Here is a 23,041-nt window from a genome sequence, read left to right on the forward strand (position 1 = left end):
TCTTGTACATGAAACATCTTTGAGCGTTGAGTGAAAATGCTGCTCAGTGTCAGTTCATGCATAATTTGTGCTGCATATGTTGCATGTGCAGGTGAGTGTCTTTTAATGAGAATTCAGCAGCACTCAAGGATGGCTAAAAACAGCTCTTATGCATTTTGAAAGCACATGCCTTGCCAGATATCATTTATAATTAGCCTGCGGACAAATTTGCTCAAATTTCACTTAAATGTATTTCGACTAATTCACATAGTTTCTTTCTGAATTACTCAGTTGTCTGGATCTGGATTTAACTGTGATTGCAATTTCAAAACATAAACGATCAGAGGAGTTTCAAATACTTTACGTTGTTCTGGTTATTTTCTAGCAATATTGAAGGGATTTAATTTGTTGGGAAGTCTATACTGTACATGGAATGCTTAGAAAAATAAAACAAGCTTTTTCCTAAGTAGCAAAAATTGATTGAGAACTGTAAAAATATCCACTTATCTATGATTTAGAGTCTATTTTTAAACAAACCTAATTGTCAATTAATTACATATGCACAAAGCACAAATTTTTTGTTCGATATTGATCCACTTTCCTTTTCAGTTAGGCAATGGACAGCATATTTACATAAGTACAAGGGTCATTCATTATTCATCATAATTAAACCATTTCCCTGGTTTGCACTCTTGACCACCTGTTAACATTCGCACTATGTATTTTATCAGAATATTTTCAGCCCCCTTTTTCTTAGTTCTAGCTCTTTGATGTTTTGTTTCACATTCATCCACTTGTTTTTTTTTTTTTTTTCTTTTTTTTCTTTTTGCATGTACTCAGTGGATAAGTCTAGAAATAATCTGAGTCGTCTCTTAAAGACTGGAAACTTTGCATTTTAACTTTTGTCTGGAGATCCCTCTTTTCCCCTCAATGTGAAATATCATCTTTAATAAAAGTGGAAGCGGGGAGAGAAACACGATCAGTCGGCTCTAACCATACAGAGGTGCAGGTCTCTGGGAGACTGATTATCACCGTACCTCAATGCTAGACTTCTCAATAATTAGAGGCTGTGCTGCTTTGCTGCTTTGCTGCTTTGGCCTTGATTGTTCTCCCAGGCTAGGCGTCAATTACCACGGCCCTTGTCTCTCCCTGTGCTCTTTGCCTTAGGGCTGCTGGAGAGCTTTGCACATGAAAGGTCCATTAACGTCCTGCAATTGCGTCATGGGAATGGACACGGAGCAGATTTGGTGAATGGGACACTGGGCTTGAGCTTGTTCCATCTGCCTAGCTGGGGATGGAGGTGAAGGAGAATAGAATGAAATGTAAAAAGGAATAAGGGGCTTATATGACTGGAAATGACTTATGTATTTTTTGTTTTTGCTACCGTTGCACATTCCTCAAAATCTTGCTCTAAGGGGTTCTAATGCTCTGCTTCAGTTACTATTTTTTCGATATCAAAGCGATCCACTGTCAAATGTAAACAAAATAGATGATGGCACAAACATAACATAAAAAGCTTGTTGGAAAGGAAATTGAAATGATTTTTTTTTTTTTTTTACATTAATAATAATAATAAATATTACCTGAGCAGCAAACCTGCATATTTGAATGATTTCTGAAGGATCATGCGACACTGAAGACTGGAGTAATGGCTGCTGAAAATCCACCCTCAAATACAGTTTTAAATTATAATAATATTTTCCAAATGTGACCTTTTTTTTTTTTAATTTATTTTTTTTTTACTGTATTTCTGATCAAATAAATACAGCCTTGTCAAAAGGTCTTTCAAAAAAAAAAAATATTGACAGAAACAAAACAGCATATATCCAGATTTCATACTTTTAATATTTGTTAAAAAAATTCCAAATAAAGCCTACAATAATGGATTTTTTTACATTTCCAAACGTGCAATTATTATGACTTAAAGGAGCAGACATGAAAGAGAAAAGAAGACCCTCTACTGTCCTAAATGTGGAAGTGCTTTTCCAGCTGTACATGACTGATATTTCTATAAAATAAAAATTACCAAAATGCCCACCAAGCTGTGCCCACTTTCTAAAGACCTCGTGAGACCAGTCTTGAAACAATGGTTATTCTCATCCATTCAGTCACAGTCAGATACGGCCAGATTTCCAGCTAATTCCAGATAATAACATTGTGTTTAATTAACATTAGACAATTAAAGCAGTAATTATTAATCATAGCTAGCTCCCCACAGGCACAAGACAAAGACGTTTTTAACTCATTACTGGAGTTCCTCCAGCGCTCATTTTGAAGACAACTGTCCTCGTAGGCATTGAGTTCAATTACACAAAAACACTCTTGTTTATATTTCCATTGTAAAACGTGTAGCGGTCAGAGTTCAAATAAGATTCAGCACAATAGTGAAAAGTGTGAGTCTTTTTGCTCCCAAGAGAAACTCAGAATATCTCCATTACTGTCTTTTCAACTTTGGGATGATTTCACACTGCAAGCTGTGTACATATAATACCTGCTATGTGATTGCCATCTTATCTGTGGCTGTCTCTGGATTGCACTGTGTATAAATAGAAATCATTGATTGGTCCGACGATAGCTTTGATTCTTATTAGAGGCTATTCTTTCTTTGCTGTCATGGGAATAAGCTGTGAAATGCCACAGTGACAGCTCTTATTTGCCTCAGAGGCTCAATGGGTCTGGCTGGTCCAAGGTTAGGTGACCTTCCACCACACAGCAGAGAGAAAGAGAGAGAGAAAGCTATTGAAATCCAGTGTGAGAGGCACAGAGTTCATGACTCTTGCTCTGCTGTAGATCAGGATTATTTGATCGGAATGTCAATCATTTGTCTGGAGGCTTGATTGGTTATTTGATGATTATATTATAAAGAATCATGGCACTTCAGCATTCACAGAAGTTGTACATTTGCTTGGACAGATCTGCAGGAAGGGCTTTTAAATACGTAATGATAGAAAACTAGGCAAATATATTGATGGTTGCAAGTCCTCTCATTACAACAAAGTGAAGACACAATGTAAGTAACATCTGGGGTGGCCAATATCAGTCCTGCAGAGTTCAGCTCCAACCCTAATCAAATACACATGAACCAGCTAATCTAAGGGTTATTAGAAAGCTACAGGCAGGTGCATTTTTTATCAAGGTTGGAGCAAAACTCAGCAGAAATCTGGCTCTCCAGGACCAAAGTTGACCACCCCTTTAATAGATTCATAAATATAGTGATGTTGTGGTGCTCATCTGTAACCAGACAAAAACAGAAAAATATGCTTCTAAATAAATAATCAGAATAAAGAAAATTGCGTGTAAACTGGAGTGAAGTTTTTTGAAGGGGTTTGCTTGTGTCTTGCAAACATTATTGTGTCATATTATTAAGTCCTTACTCTGATTGGAAATAATCCCATTATTGGTGCACATATAAACTAGTCAATGACAATATGACTACATAGAACATTCTATAGAATGTTCTTTTTAAATGATCATCAAGTTCAAATCTATTTTAATACCTGCTCAGAAAGTGTGCAGTTTTAGACGCACCTATTGTGTTCAGGAGTGAGTAACTGAATCGTTCGCTTAATTCATTCAAAAAAATGCTGAAGAATTCAGAAAAGAAAAGTGAATCGATTGTTCAGCTGAGTTTTTCAAAATGCTGATTCAAAGAATTCCACCTGTTGTGTGTTTTTTTTTACTTATTGTTTATTGAATTAAAAACAACACCACTCATGCGATTGTTCAATCGTGTGCTTTTTCCAAATATGGCCACGGCTGTGATTACTTACTGAAATATATATTCAGGAACAACAGCGCTCATTCTCATGAGATATTGCTCAAATACTACCGACCTCTTTATTAATGAAAGATGAATCGAATAAATATTTATTTCAAGCTCCGAGTTTAAACAAATCAGGCTCACCCCTGTGATGAAACATCAGGAATTTCTACAGAATACTAAAATTTCCCCCGTATCCTACATCAAAATTAATAATCGTCAGCATCAATTATTTATATTTCATTCTTTAAGTACATGCCAAGTTGAAGCTCCATTAATATGAAAACCCAATAATCATGCACAGTGTTTAATACACTCCCCAATTAACCCACAGTCCTATCAGCTACATGACAGCCCATCAATGCAGAAGCCCGAGAGCACCAATCTTTCCAGTGTATCAGCCGTAGCCTCCATCTATCCCTCCCCCACTTATTTTTTTATATTTTTTAAGGTGATCAATTTCAGGGGCACCGAGCATTTGAGAGCTCCCCATCTGAATATTTTCCCCGCACTAATAGATGATGATGAGGCTGTCCATCAGGGCGCTAATAAGGATTGTGGTAATCTTAATGCATGTTTGGGTTTTGGTCTAGCAAGCGGGCTCTTGTTGCAATCTGCATGCTCCACGGAAATGCCATAAAGCCACAGAGATAAAACTGAAATCAAGGCCTTTTTAGTCAGAATGAGTGTTTAGAATATCAAGTGCTGTTGCAGGTAATGGACACATCCTAATTAAATGCCTTTTTTCGACATCTGAATGTGTTGCAGACAAATCAGTTCCATTGTTTTTGTAAAATCTTTAAATATTTTGCATGATTTATTTACTATATATTTATATGCTTTTTCTTCTCTCTCTTGGCCTGTTGGTATAAGAACATAATTTAATGATCAACTGTAAAATTAGGCAACGTGTCTCCATGTACTCAAGTGTCCTCCCGTCACGATACATGTCTGATGCCCACAGACTGACAAAAGCACAGCCGTCCATCTGAAACACCAGCGCCCCAGTACACCGTCTGATCCATGCAAGACGAACTACTCTCAGTTTCAATAACATTTCTTGTTTCATTATCCTCTCCAGAGCTTGTCAGGCGGGGGGAAAAAAAAGAGAAAAGATCTGAACCTTTTCCTTTCTGCGTTCGAATTTACATCTTTTGCTCATTTCTCGGAGTCTGCCCCTCACCAGGAGGATTCTAATGAAGGGGAGAGCGAGGGCTCTGCTGGGATCCCGGAGAACCTGGAGACAGGAGAGAATGCAGGCCAGTGATGGCACGGCAGCCACGATTTCCATATGAGTACAATCATTTTGCCGACTTTTAAAGTGAATGTTTAAGTAGCCTAAGAGATAAGGCTTTGATTTGCCCTCTGATCAAGCCCGAGACGTCTCATTCAGAGAATAATGATTTCCCCCCTCAATTTCACTGTGTTTCCTTCTCATCTCTGAGCTTACAGGTAGTGTAAAACCCAGTGGTATTGTCTTCCCAGAGTTCTGCGGGTGAGAAGGGCCTTTCTTCTGCCAGATTAGAGATGGATGTGCATTGAGGGGAGAGAGATGAGAGAAAGAACTGCAAATGGAAATGGGGGTAGTCATTAGATGCTGGACAGGTTGTCAGGGAGGAGGGACGAAACCATTGCTTGCATTCATTTCAATGGCATGGATAAGAAAGAGCTATTTCCACAGGTTTCTGACAGTTGATATTTACTTTAAATCAGTCTAAGATTTCTAAGAGGAGGAAGAAAACTGGAAGTGAAGTAAGTCTTGAATGACTGGATTTTGATGCGAGGAAGAAAAGCAACAGATAAACATCAGCAACAGATGAATTTTATTACTAGATAAAGCAGAGTCATCTTTACAGAGTGGTGTCTACATTTCTTAGTTTAGCACAGGCCAAGGACCCTAAAACGGTTTAGGCCTGTTATATTTTATTATTGTTATATTTTTCATACTTTTACATACTGTGATGATGCTAGCACTGCAAAGCAAAGTCATTCAAATAAGCATTATTGATGTATATGAATAAAAAAAAAATTGAATGTGGGAGAAACAATGACACATTCAGCTGAACTTTAGCTTCTATAGTTTGAAGTTAATATTTTATTTTTGTGAAAGTTATATATATATATATATATTTTTTTTTTTTTTTTTTCACCAAAATCTGCCGGAAACCCCTAAACCCAGTGCTTTAATTAACATTTCAATAGAGATTTATTTGGACCTTATTGTTACTAGCTTTTACAAATGAGAACAAACTCTTGTGTATTGCTACTAGCTATTACAAATAAGAACAGACTCTTGTGTACAAACATACCTCACATTTCTGAGATACACACTTAATCATTTAACTCACACAGAACTTTTTCCAAACTTTCCGCTGGAGAAACAACCTTCACCGACTCGGTGTATCAGAGTTGAACCAACAGACCCGTGCAGTTTTGCTGCAAGCTATTATTCTTTCATACCCCCTCTCTTTTTTTTCTGTGGAAAGGTGCCTCACCAATTATTTTGAGATGGATGCAGGGATGCAGAATGACTAGAAGCATCAGGTTCTCTTATATTTTTTCCATGCCTTAGGTAAGGGCAGAATGGCCAGAGGCTACGGTAGCTCTCAGGGGACACGTGGGGCTCATAAACTGTGAAACTGACAACTCTCATCTATTACCTCTGCTAACTAGACCTTTAAGAACCTTGACAGTCTGTGCTACGTGCCTCTTCCACCCAACCAGAGATTTTTCCCCAAATATGGATCTTAGAAAGTAGTTTGGTTTCCAGTACAGACTCATAATCATCACGCATACCGTCTTAACCAAATCCTCCATCAAAGACAGAATGCAGTCTTTAGAATGCAAACTTAAAAACCCTCTTTTTAAACATTGAATGCATTTTTTTCTTCCTTTATACAATTATATTAATAGCTTAATACAATGTAAATGACATAAATGTTAATTATTATTGTGTGCATCCGATAGATGCAGCTTATAATTGAACTTCTGTCTCTGCCAGGTAACTTCCATTGGCTGTTTGCAGTAGGCTAACACCTTAAAGCCTGGGGTAGCCGCGGCTGCTGCTCCCCTGGTGACGGTGCTCTGAATCCTACAAGCCTTGCAGGATGCCTGCAGGAATGTTCCTTCAATCACAGGGAGTCTCGTCACTCTCCTGTGCGGGAGGAAGCTGCTCAGAAACACTGTCACCTTCACTTAGCCCCACGCACAGACAAGTCCCACCGCGGACCCCGCTTGGAGATTCTCAGACAGCAGACACAAGCACACACTGTCTTTTCACTGGAAGAGCAGTAGCAGGATATAATGAAATAACCTGACACACATACACACACAGTGTTAGAAGACGTTTTGTGCAAAAAAGATCCTGACATTTAATATAAAGCTAATTTACTGGAGATTAAATACACAGCACATTCAGAGCGAGGCAGTTCTATTAAAGTCAATTCCAACCTCCGTCTGCAGCTCTTCGCTTACAACAAATGTGACAAGTGAAACTAGGTATTCAATGAGAAAAAAAAATGTAGGGATTTTATGAGTCAGACTGATTGGGTTGTGAAAATTGGGCATTACATTACATAATATAATTAGAGCTTACTAAACAATTGAGAATACAAAAGAGTATAAACTAAACAAGGTTAAAATGAAAAATGATTTTACTTCTCCTTTGGAACAGATTCGGAGAAACGCCATTACATATCTTGCTCACCAATGGATCCTTTGCAGTGAATGGGTGCCGTCAGAATGAGAGTCCAAACAGCTGATAAAAAACCCCAAATCACAATTATTCTCGAGTAATCCACACCACTCAAGTCCATCAATTGACATCTCATTAAGCTAAAAGCGGGGTTTGTATTAAATCGACCATTAAGATGTTTTTAACTTCAAACCATTGCCTCCAACTATGAGTCCTCTATGCACATATATCAAGCGCTGTTTACAAGTGAAAACCAGAAGTATAGGTCTAAATTAAAAAGTGCTTTAATGATCTCTCATTCTGACGGCACCCATTCACTGTAAAGGATCCATTGGTGAGCAAGTGATGTCATTTTAAATTTCTCCAAATTTCTCCAAACCTGTTAGATATAGAAACAAACTCATCTATATCTTGAATGGTCTGAGGGTGTATACATTTTCAGCTCATTTTCATTTTTCACATTTTTCAAAAGTCCTAATGAACAAAGTGAACTGTGAACTATCCCTTTAAAGTTTAAATTCACCCCATCTATTTTTTAAATGCATGTTATATATCTAACCATGAACAATTCATCCATGCATATGCATAATACAGAAGAAAAAAAAAATGGTTGCTTATTTAGTTTCATTGAAAAACTCATGGTTTAAAGTAGCTACCCCAAATCATTACAATAACATTATTTACACGAACATGCATTTTACTAAATAACCTGCAATGAAGAATATGCATTATTGAATCATAGCGATACTTGTGCGGGATGCTGCATGGTGTCAGCAGTGATTCTGCAACTCAAACAACAGCATGAAATCAATGAGGCCGAGAGGAATGAAAAGGCGCTGAATAATTGGCTGACAATCAATGGTGTTTTGAATATAAGTCTAGCATTTGCCATATCAAGAGCATCCAAATTAGAGTTTACTGGTGTATCTCAGGAGATCAATGCTTACAAGGTCACGGTTTTATCTGGCACTACTCATGTCATTAGAGGCATTTTAATAATTCATGCTGCCCAGAGGTAGTGAAAAGAGAAAACAAATGAAGATTCACCAAACCAGGACAATGTTAATCCCTGGAATACTGCTACTGCGGAACAAATCTGTCTGTCGTGTCGACTCGGACGATGCTAAATCGATATCAGAAGTATTCATCACTGTTAACTCTTTCCATTTTAGAAGCGCTCTCTTATGGTAAGATATTCTGAGAGGTTGTGACCCACACAACAGTGGAAACAAAATTGACTACAAGCACTCTTGCCTTAGGAGAGATTATCATGATTGCAGAGGATTAAATGTGGATGGGCTCTCTGCACTTTATTAGAAAACACATTGACCACTGTAAGTATCTAATTAGCTGAGCTAATCCACAAAATCAATACAAATTTAGACCCAAAATATAGTATTTCTTTTTCAGTGGCAGGGAATAAGATGGACAGTAGGGGACATGTCAGGAACGTTGATAACACTCTGATCCATGAGCGCGGGGAGGGAGTGAAAATAAAAATGGATGTGAGGGATGAAAAGATGGAGAACTAGGAAAAATACAGATTGCCGTTTCAGAGAGCCGCACATTAGAAAGTGACAAAATGACACGGATAATGAATAAAGAAATAGTCTTACAATTGAATGAGGAGACTAAGAGATAGAGTAGCATCGAGCTTTATTGATAAAAGGCTGAATTATTTAATAGAGCAAGAATTTATTAAAGACGGGAGCTGTGACAAGTGCTCTGAAAATGGGGACAAGTAGGAACCTCATGTTTCCATTCATTGTAATTACGGGCGCAGTATGCAAAGTCCTTGCATACAAGGCTTTGGATATACAAATAGTTATCATTTGAATTACACAGTGGGTCTCATTAAATATAATATTATTTTTATATGCTCACCCGTGTTGAATTTCCCTCAACAAGAACTGCGGATAAAGACTGACTTCTGTGTTTGATTTAAAGAGAATTCTCACTAAGGCACAAGCGATCGCGAAAGGTGGGATGCAGAAAAGGAACCAGGATGGCACCTGGTCAAAATCTGGGGTAGGTTTTTAAAAATTCATCGTAAAGCAGATGTACAAAGCACTTTTCTGTGTCGCACTCCCTTCTTTTTAATACATTCACAACGATTAACAATCAAGGCAGAAGCCTCATTAAAAAAAAATGTCATTTCAAATAAAATATTTGCGTGAATAATGTGCCGATCAATTGGCCTGAACCATATTATCCAAGTTTTTTTTGTAATTAACGCTCTTTTAGGAATGAGACTGGAGATAAAGGAATCATGGAATGACACTAGAGACCTGCAAAGTGAGGTCCCACGTGACACACGAGGTGATTTACATGCTCTGAACAAGAAGTTTCCACAGTGTGTTGCTACTGTAAGAAGCGCGTGTTGCATTAATGCATCTTTTTTGGTTGAAAAATTGACATTTGTGCTTTCGCTTTTACTACCCCTGCTTTCATCAGTTTTTGTAAGATTTAAGAGTCAAAAGTAAAGAAAGTTATGAAGAATAGTACATGAGAAAAATATGACTAATGTTTCTTTAATGGACTGCTACTTGGCTTCACCTTATTGCAAATTCTGCTCATCATTTTATACAGATTTTGTGATGTAATTCAACTTTTTTTTTTTCATTTAAATTTATTTGACGCCTTGAAAAAGTACTGTTATGCTGTTAATTTTCGATTAAATCTCCACAAGAAGTTTTCAAAGAAGCGCCAACTCTTTTTCAAACTTATCAAGAGAAAATATGACGGTATATGTGAATGTTATCAGCACTTTTTATTCTTATTATTAGAACACAGTGCTATGGAAATGTAATATAAGACATATATTGTCCTATATCAAGAGCAGTATTGCAGTATATGTTACCTATAAGCCGATACTTTTTGAAATATGTCCATTGTTTGGGCAGATGAACATACGAATTCAAAACATACATATATAGATATAGCAACCATACATGTTAACAATATATTATTTATATATATATATATATATATATATATATATATATATATATATATATATATATATATATATATATATTAAACAACATGTATAAAACAAAAAAAAACTGTATGTTTATATGTTTCTGTATTTTTTTTATATGTTTATCTTTTATGTTTACTTATATACTGTAATATCAATGTGTTGATGGGTTTTATATGCATGTACATTAGTTGGCATGCCATCTTTATGATAACCTCCATGCTCTGCCAGTCCAGTACAACACTGTTTGTAGTTTGCACCATGTGCTTTGGCAATTGCATCAATATTTAGGCCCACACCTCTCTGAACACACACACATAAAAGTGAGTGGATGGAGTCTGAGTTGTTGCCACCACTCCCACTGATGCTAATTACCACAGTTTACTTTGTGCAAAGCCCGGCTGCTATTCGGATTGGATTTGCTTGACAAATAAATAAATGATCGTCATGAAAATATAATGGCCACCCCATAACCTTTTCCTGAAGTTTGGTCTGTAAGCAATGGAGGACCCAACGGACATTCCCAGAATCCTTTTGTTCTTCTTTTTTTTTGTGTGTTTAACCTGGGTTGGGTCTCATGCCAGATCCCACCGTGGCATCACCTATGCTCTCTCACCCGCTCCCTGACTTCCCATATCTTCACATTGTGTCTGTTGAACATTAAAGCATTTTTCTCAAAATGTTCTACTTTTATGTCCATACATTTTGGCAGCTCTAACTGTTTAGTCTATGTTCATTTACAAAAAAGTTATATAATTGTATAAAAAAAAAAAATTATGTGACCCATTTCAGGTCTGTTGTATTACTATTTCATTACTGCTTTGGAAATCAATAATGTACTGAAAGAAATAAAGAAGCTGAAATTGTCACCTAACTGGGAAAATTTTAGTTATGCCATCATTTACTCACCCTCACGCCATTTCTAACCTTAATGACTTTCTGCAGAACACAAAGATATGTTAAAAAATGTTATATTTATTTATTTATTTTGCAATTGAATTTGTTGTTACTGTCAGTCATTGTTTTGTTTTTTGTTTTTTTTGTTTTTTTTACGCTGAGTATATTGAATGTAACCGCCAATGCCTTTGGTCACTGAGCAAATATTTTGGATAGCATTTTATTTTGAATTCTTATATCCCTGGCTTGCTCTAAGTTTGTCAGCAAAACTCTCTCTTCCTGTCAAATGTGAGCAATATAGATCAGCCTGTGTTAGCATGTCGTTAGCATTGGCTTCTGTACTTTCAGGTATTTTGAGCCTGTCCCTCTCCAAGCCATTTGGACTCTTGAAGGAAACCTCCTGTCAGTGGCTCATCACTCTCAGAAGCTCCCTCAATTGTCTGTGTCAGTCTTCCTGCCACTCGTTACTGCCCGTGACCCCGCTGCAGGACCCTGACTGTTAGACGGTGAGCGTGTGGGCGAGCGAGCGAGGCACGAGGCTCTTCCTTCAGCTCCATCATGATCCTAATTAGCTCTTTGGAGAGTTCTCCTCGTGGAAGCGGGGAAGGAAAGAGAGAGCGAAAGAGCGAGGGAGGGCACGGGGAAAAGAGGGAATTATAGCAGCCGTGATGGAGGTACTCCATGTCAGAGAAGAAGAGAAGAGATGAAAAACTTTCAGCCCGATAGATGTAGCTCGGCCCGCACTCACAATTTTTCCTCTTGCGCTCGCAAAGAGCAGTTCAGTTCTAAACAGATAGGTTTAGGCAAATCAAAATAGGAACAAAGTTATCCGGTGCACCAGGCGGCTTCATCCTTGGCTCGGGATCAGAACAGTGCGCGACCGTGCAGCATGGCCGGAGGTTACCTGTCCCTGATAACTGATAAACCTGACCAGGTAACGAAGCCGAAACATGGCCAGATGATTGGTGCTTTCTGAAGGGCCCTGGCCAGCATGAAAGATTCACCCCGGCTTTGTCTTCTGGAGTGTAAATATTGTGCTAGCGGAATATGAAAGTAGCGCAACACTAAGGTACAAAAAACATAGGGAAGAAAGATCAAGAGCGGGTCTTACATCAAGGAGGACCCCGAGGATGTCTTTGTTGTCAACTTCAGAAGGGAAGAGAGGAGCAGAGGAGGAAGCTGGCAGAAGGGGAAAAGATGCCAGAGAAAGGCTCAAAGGAGCATCTCTGGCCAAGGTGATCGGTATTCCTCGGCAGTCTGCCTCCTGGCTCTGAAGTGGAGGAAAGAAGCTGGCAGCCAAGCCAGAGGGCATAACAGCACAAACACCTTCAGCTCTGCAAACTCTTATACATACACTCACACACATTAGCTCTAGATGTACTTCTGTACTGACTCCTCATATTCATAACGCTCCCTCGCATGTGCTGTAGACAGCAGTTATAGACTTGCCATATAGTTTCATATTCATGTTGCATTCGTCCACCATGAATCAGATGTTTTGTGTTTTCATGCACCTCTTTTCCTTTATACTCTCTTGCCGTCATAAAATAAATTTTCCTGATTAATTTGCTTGTGGTTGATAAAATCACACTTGTCAGTCTAAATATCAAAGCAGATTTGAATGGCAGAAGCTAACCAAGTTTGTTCTGTCGATATTTACTCAACATCCAAATAAAAAATGCAAACATTCTCTTATGGAGCAAAATGTGAGTCAAACAATATTCACCTACACAATGGTAGCCTTGGGTTTCTGAATATCTATAGGAATCGATAGAACAAACTAAAGTTAAATTGAATGCATTTGGTTTTTTTTATTCTCTCTCTCTTTTTTTAACGATACATAAAATCTTCATTATTATTCCATCTCTTCTTTAATGTGGTTTCGAGTTTTGTCGATATAATTGCGTCTCGTGCCGTCTTGAACGAGCACCTGTGAGACCACTCGGAAAACCTGGAAACATTCGAGGCTGGGACGAAATTCAATATCCCAACAACGTCAAGAAAGGATCGTTACGGCAACTCGAATTTGGCTCGAATTGGCATTCTGTTGAAGCAGCCGAGCCTCAAAGCGCGAACGGCACAAAATCTCTGCACTTTTAAAGAAGAATCCAAACGCAGACATCCCCACATCTGCATCCCAAACTCTGCCGGAGTCCTCGACTCAAGGTTAACACATGCACATTGATACGGAAAAGAATTAAATAAATAAAAAGAGCCGCAAACAATTAGCAATGCATCAATAGGTGGATCAATAGCGATGTGGGTAATTATCACTTCAGGGAGAAGGGATATGGCCTTTCCTTATTGATGCTTCAGAGGGTAGATTAGAAATACATGACGCTGATTTCAATACATCACATCTGAAATATAACAGCTTGTGTAATGGAGCTGGAGTTTGGGTTCTCTTAACTTCACTGAAAACACATATACAGTATATATTTGAAGTAAGAAAAGTCTCGCACTGATATTGTACTCCATTATTGTAGGAGAATATTGCAGCATTACAGTTTTATACTGTATATGTCATACTGTACCATAAAAAATAATGAAACTTATAAATACAAAGAGTGCTTTATATTTTTAAAAAAGTCTTTAGAAAATCTTTTGGAAAGTTCTTATCAGACGCTGCAAAGCATCTTACTTCAAATCATCTGCATGTCCAGTTCTTCAGAAGACCTAACCTGTATCTTACATAATTAAGTAGTGTGGAAATGCCAATGCCTTTGGTTGGTCTATCTAAGATGAATTTTACATCCATTTTATGCTTATTACAAGTTGTTGCACAAGCCTCTTTCACAATAATTGAAAAATAACAGGCATGGAAAATGTAAAAGGCCGTGTAGCCCAATCCCAGAGCACTTAACCATTCACTGGACTGCTGTCTGCATAGCCTTTAATTGGCAGTCTGTGTTATTGAGCTTCAATTAAACATTATGAGAGGACTGTCTAGAAGGACTGAGGATGTATAATTCATCTTTTTTGTTGTACAATGTAACCACATTGTATTTTATTTTTTTTTCTCTATTATTATTATTGTTTACCTAAATGTTAATTTTTTTTTATGAGACTCAGATGACGGTGACAACAACACAACCCTAGAGCTTATTGATACTGACAATATCTCAGACTTCTACAGCTCGCAAAAATGTTTCAAACTCACTTGATCAGAGAGTCAAGTGTTTCTTAATGCACATGTTTCATTGCACTAAACTGTATTGCCAAAAAATTGATACATAGCATAATAAACATATGTGCTGTGACATAGCTGAGTTGCAACATCATCAGTTTAATATATATATATATATATATATATATATATATATATGATCTACAAAGATGATATCAGATATGACTACCAAAAGGTTGTATGTTGGCGTGTAAAAACATAAAGCACCTACTATTATAAACTATTGGTGCCATTTTGTAAATTAATGTAAAGTACTGGATTTCTAAACGACTTTCATTTGAAGCCAATAAATAGGGGGATTTTATAGGAATAAATAAACAAACAGATAAACAAACAAACAAACGAAAAGATTTCAAGACGTTGAAATAAAATTACACTGACTTGTCTGTTTCCCTTAATGACAAACTTTTTTCAAAACCTTTTGAAAAAAATAAAATAAAATCTGAACAAACAAAACTGTTAAAAAAACATCTACATCATCTTTTCATCAATACTATACACTGAATAAGGTGATAACTTGCATTTATTACTTTATAGAAACATTTCTACATGATTTAACAAGTTTTTGTGGATATTTGTTGTGATATATATATATATATATGTATGTATGTATTTAGTTTAATTCAGCGATATAAAATAATATTTTAAACTACTTTAATACGTCTTGTGTGTGCGTGTGTGTGCGTGTGCGTGTGCGTGTGCGCGTGCGTGTGTGTGTGTGTGCGTGTATGTGTGTGATTTGTTCATATGCTTCCATTGTCTCACAAAAGACATGGTCTTGTTGTAAATCTCAACTAAATGAAATGCTTTAATGTAAAGTTAGATGTTCAGTATTGACCGTACTTTCCTTGATGAACCTAATTAAAAATGACGGTAGGCAGACAGGGATCTTACAAAGGATATCATCAATTAAGCTCCTAATTTGCAGACTAGTTGATCAGGAAGCAAAGATTACCTTAATCCACCAATATGATGAAATCAAAGTGTAACAGGACGGACAGGAGTCTGAAATGAAGCACTGCTTTGAATTTTAATATGCGCATGATAGCCGGAGCTCACAGTGCAGATTTAATTCAATTTCACCCTACCAAAAGGTTCACTAGATGGAGCAAAGACACCTCTTCACAAGCACAGTTCTGTCTTTCGGTGGATTAGCACAACAGCGAACGGTTTGCTTTCAAGGTATCTCTCAGTGTGCTGTGATTTTGAAATGTTTATTCTTCAGCATGTTGCCTTCTGTATCGTGTAAGACTTCAAAGACACGTGGCGGTAGAAATACACGTGTCCTCAAGTGCTCAATAGACCCATTTTGAAGTGAATTTTTGATGTTGAAAAAAGGCATATCACTTGGATTGAGAAAGCTGTCAAAAAAAGCAGGAGGTAGCACAGACCATTTCAAATTGAACATTGGCTCCAGAGACGCTTTCAGCAAAATAACTGAATCCAGTACACTGTCCAGGCCATGCCGCCTTTTGATTGACAAGGACTTTCTGATATTTGTTTGTCCCTCATCGTGCAGAAGTAAAACATGAATAAATGAATTATAGACATTTTTTTAGAAATTTCCTCAGAAGGCATACGATTGCTTCCCTGTGCAATTATATGAGCAAACAAGAGCGGCTCTTCTATCTAATGTCCTGCCAGCTCATTTGAACTCGTATCTGATGTGTCGGTGGTTGGCCCGAACTTCAAACACACTAAAAGATAAGCAAGATCAGCCTGAGTGATTGCACTTCTTCATTTCTTTCTTCTGTGATTTGTTTTCCATACTCTTTTCCAGCCTTCGCATTTAGATTCTTATATACGATGGATCCCTCATCTGGTTTTCCCTCACTAGCAGAACTTAAAAAAGCCTGTCAAGTGGTTGAACGTTTGCTTGTTGCCCTCTTCTGAAAATGCCCAGTTCTCAAAGGCTTTAATTAAAGTGAGCGGCAATGTGAATGAGTGTGTGTGTGTGTGTGTGCGTGTGCGTGCGTGCGTGCGTGCGCGTGCGTGTGTGTGTGTGTGTGTGTGTGTGTGTGTGTGTGTGTGTGTGTGTGCAGGCATGCTCAGAACCACTGCAGCGAATCAAGGGTCTTGCTCTGGGACCCCATGAGTGACTTGCATCATGTCCATACACAGTGCTATTGATTAAGCAGAGAGAGACAGAGATATCATTCACTGTAGTACAGTAGATTTTCTACAGTATCACAGTCACATAAATTATTACTGGACAATAAGAGGAATATGTTTATTGACCATACAGACTTTTTTTCCTGTAAAGAAATATTTTATTATTGTTATAAAAAAATAAAAATATATATATATATATTTTTTTATTTATTTTTTTTATTTTTTTATTACAACTATAAGATTTCTTGTATTTTTATGTATTTCTGTACTCATGACTTAACACAGAAAAAAACTCTAAATGAAATTAAAAATGCCATTATCATTGTATCATTGTAATTAGTGTGTGTGTGTGTGTGTGTGTGTGTGTGTGTGTGTGTGTGTGTGTGTGTGTGTGTGTGTGTATGTGTGCTCGTGTGTGTGCGTGCGTGTGTGTGTGAAAATGTGCATTTGTAATATTTTATTATACCTTCAATATGATCCTGTGAGCATTATTCACAAAGATTGTAACTGGGTTATAATTCTCACCACATTTTAAATTAAATTAAATTAAATTAAATTAAATTAAATTAAATTAAATTAAATTAAATTAAATTAAATTAAATTAAATTTAAAAAACAAAACAAATTAAATGTACTTATTCGGTTAGAAATTTTTAGAAATATCCTTAAAGGGGGCAACTCTGACACCAAGTGGTAAAGATGTCCAACAACATTATATTTGAAAGACAGTACCTGCACGGATTCTTCATGTTTGCGGTTACATTAAACTTTTAAACAAATAATTGAATTATACAAATGTTTACTATGATGTCCTGAAAAATAATTAGTTAGATATTAGAAATCTGAGGGAGGCTTTTTTTTTTTTTTTAACTACTCAGATGAAAGTATGCAGAGCTTGAAACATCCAGGCAAACCGCCAAATGCAGAGACAGACTTGAACCCCTCCAAAAAGGTTAAGATGTTCACATGCTTCTCTCTTTTATAGTTTACTTGGATTTCTGGAAAATGGAAATGTAGTAGGTTATCACCCTCTCTTTCCCAAATCCAAATACTTAATAGAATTTTACTTTTGTTTAACTTTTATTCTCAATTATTTCCATAAAATACATTAATACACATAAACTGCCACCAGCTGGTTTTATGTAGCCTAAGTGATCCTGATTGTGAAAAACTTAAAATTAGATGTATTGTTTTAAACAATTGTCCTTGGGGTTGATGGTTGTAAAATCAATGCAGAATAAGTAAAATTGTTGCACATTTACATTTATTCATTCAGAGCTGATTTACAACAAATCTATTACAACAAACATATGTTTGCTATTAAATTTATTGAATTAAATATGTTTGAACGTGTTCTTGTCAATTTGTTAGGTGGACTTTTTTATATACTTTAAAGATTTTATTTTTTATTTTTCACCAATTAAATGCAACATGTCATCTGCAGTTGGGACATCTGAATCCATCAGAACAAAAAGTCATATAGTGGTCTTGAAGATCTTCTAAATCTGTTTCAGAAATCCAATTCAGACATTTGTCAAATAAAGATACATTTCATTACCATTCCTCTTGCTTAACAATTTAATATGTTAATTATTTAATTATTATTATTGATTGTTTTGTAATGTTATATTTGCTTATATTATTTTAATTTTAAGAATATAACAATTCCCTTTTTATGTACTGTTATTACCTTCTCAAAATATGTACAGTGAAATACAGACAATGATATTTCAGTAAAATTACACACAGATATTTCCTCTCTGAATTGCGATCCAAGAATGCATGGCTTTAAGGCTAATGCTTTTTTAAAATGGTCTGTTATCTGAAATCATCTCTTTTAATACACAGAAGTTTTATTTAAATAACTTGAAATAGCAGTGCCTCAAAGCCATCTATATAGTCTATATATCAAATCCAGCATGATGTGGAATTTGTGTTTTTTTTCTTCATATTCATCCATACAGCCACATTTATTAATAATTTAAGATTTACCTATTTTTTCTTTCTAATAAAAAAAAAAAAAAAGAGTACAAATTGTCTACCATTATATTGGCAGTGCATCAATGCGAGTTACACAATGATTCATTTTGTTCTCGAGCTCTTTACATTAGAGCCATCAAATACTCCAATAAGTAGATCTCTGCTGCTTAATATCAGTTGTTAAGAACCTTCTCCAGTCCACCACTTACAACCATTACCGAGATTAGATGGTGCAAATGCAGTTTGAATAGTCATCAATAATGGATAGCGGGCAGATAATATGAAACACCTTTTCTTTAAGCTCCATTTGAACGTGTTGGATTCTTTAGAAAGGAATCATGCACATTATAGTGTTGGTGTAATAAAAAATTGCTCTTCTATTGAAACAGATAACATGAGCCCTTTAGAAATCATTCACTGTAAGTGATTTAACACTGTTTGTCTATTTGTGTAAACTGAGGTGAGGCTCAGTCTCGGTTATTCTTAAATAAACTTGTGCAAACAAGGCTTTTTGGACATTTATGGTCATGTTAGTAGAGATTTTGTGGCATATTAACACATACATGATTGCTTTGGGCTGACTAGTGCTCTGAGACTGCATTTGGAATGACAGATTGTACTTGAAAATCTAAACATTGGCAATATTTACATATCATCCAAAATTGATTAGGCCTACTATAATAAGTCTGCCACACAAACGGGTCACGTTCGAATGTTTTATCAAGAGGGGAGCAAATTAAGGAGCAATTACAGACATGTTAGCCATTTGTTTTTGTCTTGTATAAACTATGTTGTTCTTATTGTTCCAATGCCTTTAAAACTCCCCCAGTCATTGTGAATAATTCTGACACATTTTATTAGACTGGATAAGTGATTATAAATTAAAAAAATAAATATATATATATATATATATTGACTTCAGTCTAGTGCAGCAATGAACAGTCTTTTATGAATTTATTAAGTTTTGAAGGAAAACACTCATATCTTATGTAACCCTTAAAATTACCTAATGCTCACAGACGCTACATTTAATATTAATGAAACATTATTATGATTTAAAATAAATGTTTTACATTTCAATATTTTTTTTAAAAAAAAAGTGCATTCAGTGATGCAAAGCTGAATTTTAAGCAGCCATGCACTTCTCACATGATCAGTCACATGATCCCTCAGGAATGATTCTACTATGGTGATTTGCTGCTCGAGAAACATTTCTTCTTATTATCAGTGTTGAAACACATTGATAATGACATTTAAAACAGTTTTTGTGCATGATAGATTGTTTCAGGATTTTTGATGAATAGAACGTTTTCGAAAGAACAGCATTTATTTGAAGTAGAAATCGTTATAAATGTCTCAATGTCACTTCTGATCAGTTTAATACAACCTCATCGAATTAAAGTATAAATGTCTTTAAAAAAAAAAAAAAAAAAAAAAAAAAAAAAAAAAACTCTGTCCCCAACCTTTTAAACAGTAACGCATTTAAAAAAAGTATTTTGTCTCTCAGAGGTGTCTATATTTTGGTAAGAAGCACAAACCTCCTCAGGTTAATAAAAAACGCACATGGCTTTCCATCATCCCCTTCTCAGAAGTCACAGACAGAAGCGATGGATTCTTGCTCTCCCGGGACCTGCGCTTGGCTCCAGTACATTGGACCCCTTGGCTTCGCTCAGGTCAGTGGGGCCACTCTTTACCTCAGAAGTCTATTGTGGGATTCTGCATCCACACTGGGATTTCAGCCTCGTGGAAAACAACTCCAGACCTGTACACTTCATATAGATACTGTATATCTCCAATTACTGGCTCAATTTGCCCATAGTAATCCTATATACACATGAGCTGCTAAGGGTGGACAGACATTCTAACAAGAACCTTAAGGCCACGATGGAGGGAAATTAAAACCAGAACAGAAAGGACTCCCAACTTGTGTTTATTATTAAAGGCCTTGCACGGGACACTCCCAAGTGCTTTAGCTTCTCCAACAACTCAGTCTTCTGATGAAGGGCTTTTTGATGTTTTCTTTATCATTTTTTGTTGTTGATTTGTTTTAATAATGCGGGGGTTGTGATCCGTTTGTTGACCAGTGATCTCTAAAGGGGGGACTGGTTGTTCGACTGGACAGAAAGGTTTGAAAAATCAAGGACAAAAGGATAAAAATTAGAAATACGAAAGCATTTTATGCAATATAGGCTTATTGGGAAAACATGTCTCTACCATTATTGGAACATTTCGAAAATGTATCTTTACATACAATTCTGCAGTTTCCAACTGAAATGAAAACAGCAGGAATTCACAGACGACTTAGACCCCCCCCCCCCTTTTCCCGACAAAAAAGATAATTAAATGGACCCATTATATCTTACACAATTCAGTGAAAAATACTATGGTGTGATCTCAAAACACTTAATTCGTACTAAATACATTTGGCCATTTGCATTTAACCAGTTCTTAAGCAATGTAATATCATGTCACCACAGGAACGTTTTCCAGTAAGTTTTATTATTATTATTATTACAGACGTCATTTAATCAAATATAATCTCTATCAAAACAGTTCTGAATGATGTTATGTGTTTCAGGGAGAATATGGGTCATGTGGCTAGAAAAAAAGAAAAAAAAAAGCAGCTTGTTACGACCTCCGCTCCACTGTGAAGAAATCCCAGAGCTTATTTTATGTGGCAGGTTCCCATGCTCTGTCCAGCCCCGCTTAGCTAGAGATGACGATAGTGCCCCATTGAACAATACGCACAGGAAGAGAAGTTTTGCTCTTTCGACACACAGACAGAAATGAAGAATGAGACTTATTGTTCCAATTCAACATAAATCTAACACAGACAAGAAACCCCGGACAGGCAGATGCACGCACTCTTGATCCAGTTTCCCTTTCTGACTAACCACAGACACACATCCAGTGTCTTTATACTCACTTATCAGCAAAAGCAACTGCACATTTCAACAGCTCTGACGTCGCTCTTTATTTATTTGAAAAGCAGACTCCTGTCAGTCCAGTGTGTCTTGTACTGTATATGGTCACTTATCAGCACAGCTTTCAGAAAAAGGGATACTCGCTATGGAGAGTGAATTACTGCTATGTGTGATTCCTTTAGACTAGTCTGGCTGTTTGGGCGAGGGCCAAAATAAACAGCACATGCTATATTGCAGCAGAGAGGCATGTAGGCTGATTTGGATCTACAGGTTAAGGGAGTGTGAAGTTCGTCTTGGCGTAGATGAACATTTGGAATGGCCGCGGTGAGAGACGGAGCCGCGGCCAGCGGTTAGGGTCATCCAGAGGTCAACGACAGAGGTCTGATAGCGTAACGGCACTTGTTACTCATGTCTGTATCAGAGGGAACACGCTCAGACAACCTGCCACAACTGTGTAAATACCAGAGGTGTCAAGTAACGAAGTACAAATACTTCGTTACTGTACTTAAGTAGAAATTTGGGGTATCTATACTTTACTTGAGTAATTATTTTTCAGCCGACTTTTTACTTCTACTCCTTACATTTTCACATAAGTATCTTTCTACTCCTTACATTTTAAAAATAGCTTCGTTACTGGTATTTCATTTCGCCTTGTTTTCATTCCGGCTTGTCATCACTCAAAAAAAAATAAAATAAAAATAAACCTATCCAGATAAATCGCGCCATCCGGATGGAGTGAATTTGATTGTGGTTGGATGAGAAGTATAAACATATACCATCCCGACACCCTATTGGTCCATACGCGATCCATCACACCTGCACATGACACAATTTACATCACCCTCCAGCAAGGGCATAGACAGTTTTTGGCTCGTTTATCATAAAATGTATTTCTTAAAAGTAGGGTTGGGTATGGAACCGGTATCCGATCGCCTCAGAGTCAGCCGGCTTAAATTTCATATGAAACCGGCGTCAGACCGGTCTCCTCCCCGTCTTTCAGCGCGCTCTTCAATCCGCAGACCGCGGCGGAGCAGCACGAGCTCAAACAGAGACAGAGGACACAAGGTGTGTGTTTACCGATAGATTGTTAGAATATCTGTATCAGTGAAGTTATTTGTCATAAATACAGTTTACAAAAGGTCGCGAAGAAGCTGTCGCTTTCTCATCTACTGTAAAGTTTTCGCTTGTCACAGCCGTTTCCTCCAGTGAAAATCTAGCCCTTAACACATATGACCGAACAAATACTTTAATTACACTTATTTAAATATACTTATACTAAATATTAATTTAATCATACGTACTTTATACATACACTAACTACTGTACAAAAGTCTTAGACACGTTAGTATTTTCACTTAAAAGAATGGTGTTCGGCTATTTATATATTTTGTTGTAGTGTGTCGGTAGAAAATATCAGTTTCATTTCCAAACATTAATTTTGCCGTTGTCAAACTGCTTGTGCATTCAAAATCGCACTAGATTATTATTAAAATTAATGGCAAACTGATATTTACTATGGACACACTAAA

The 23,041-nt window shown here is 36.7% G+C and overlaps 1 protein-coding gene across 1 annotated transcript in view; it reads right to left on the reverse strand.

The window, feature by feature from the left end:
- Positions 1 to 1,142: 1,142 nt before the first annotated feature.
- Positions 1,143 to 23,041, reverse strand: part of LOC113108736 (uncharacterized) — a 28,168-nt gene continuing 6,269 nt past the window's right edge. Inside the window, exon 10 of the mRNA XM_026272026.1 lies at positions 1,143 to 1,267. Coding sequence (XP_026127811.1) covers positions 1,143 to 1,267 — 125 coding nt within the window. The remainder of the gene's footprint in view (positions 1,268 to 23,041) is intronic.

This window comes from Carassius auratus, chromosome 1, assembly GCF_003368295.1.
Source record: "Carassius auratus strain Wakin chromosome 1, ASM336829v1, whole genome shotgun sequence".
NCBI lineage: Eukaryota > Metazoa > Chordata > Actinopteri > Cypriniformes > Cyprinidae > Carassius > Carassius auratus.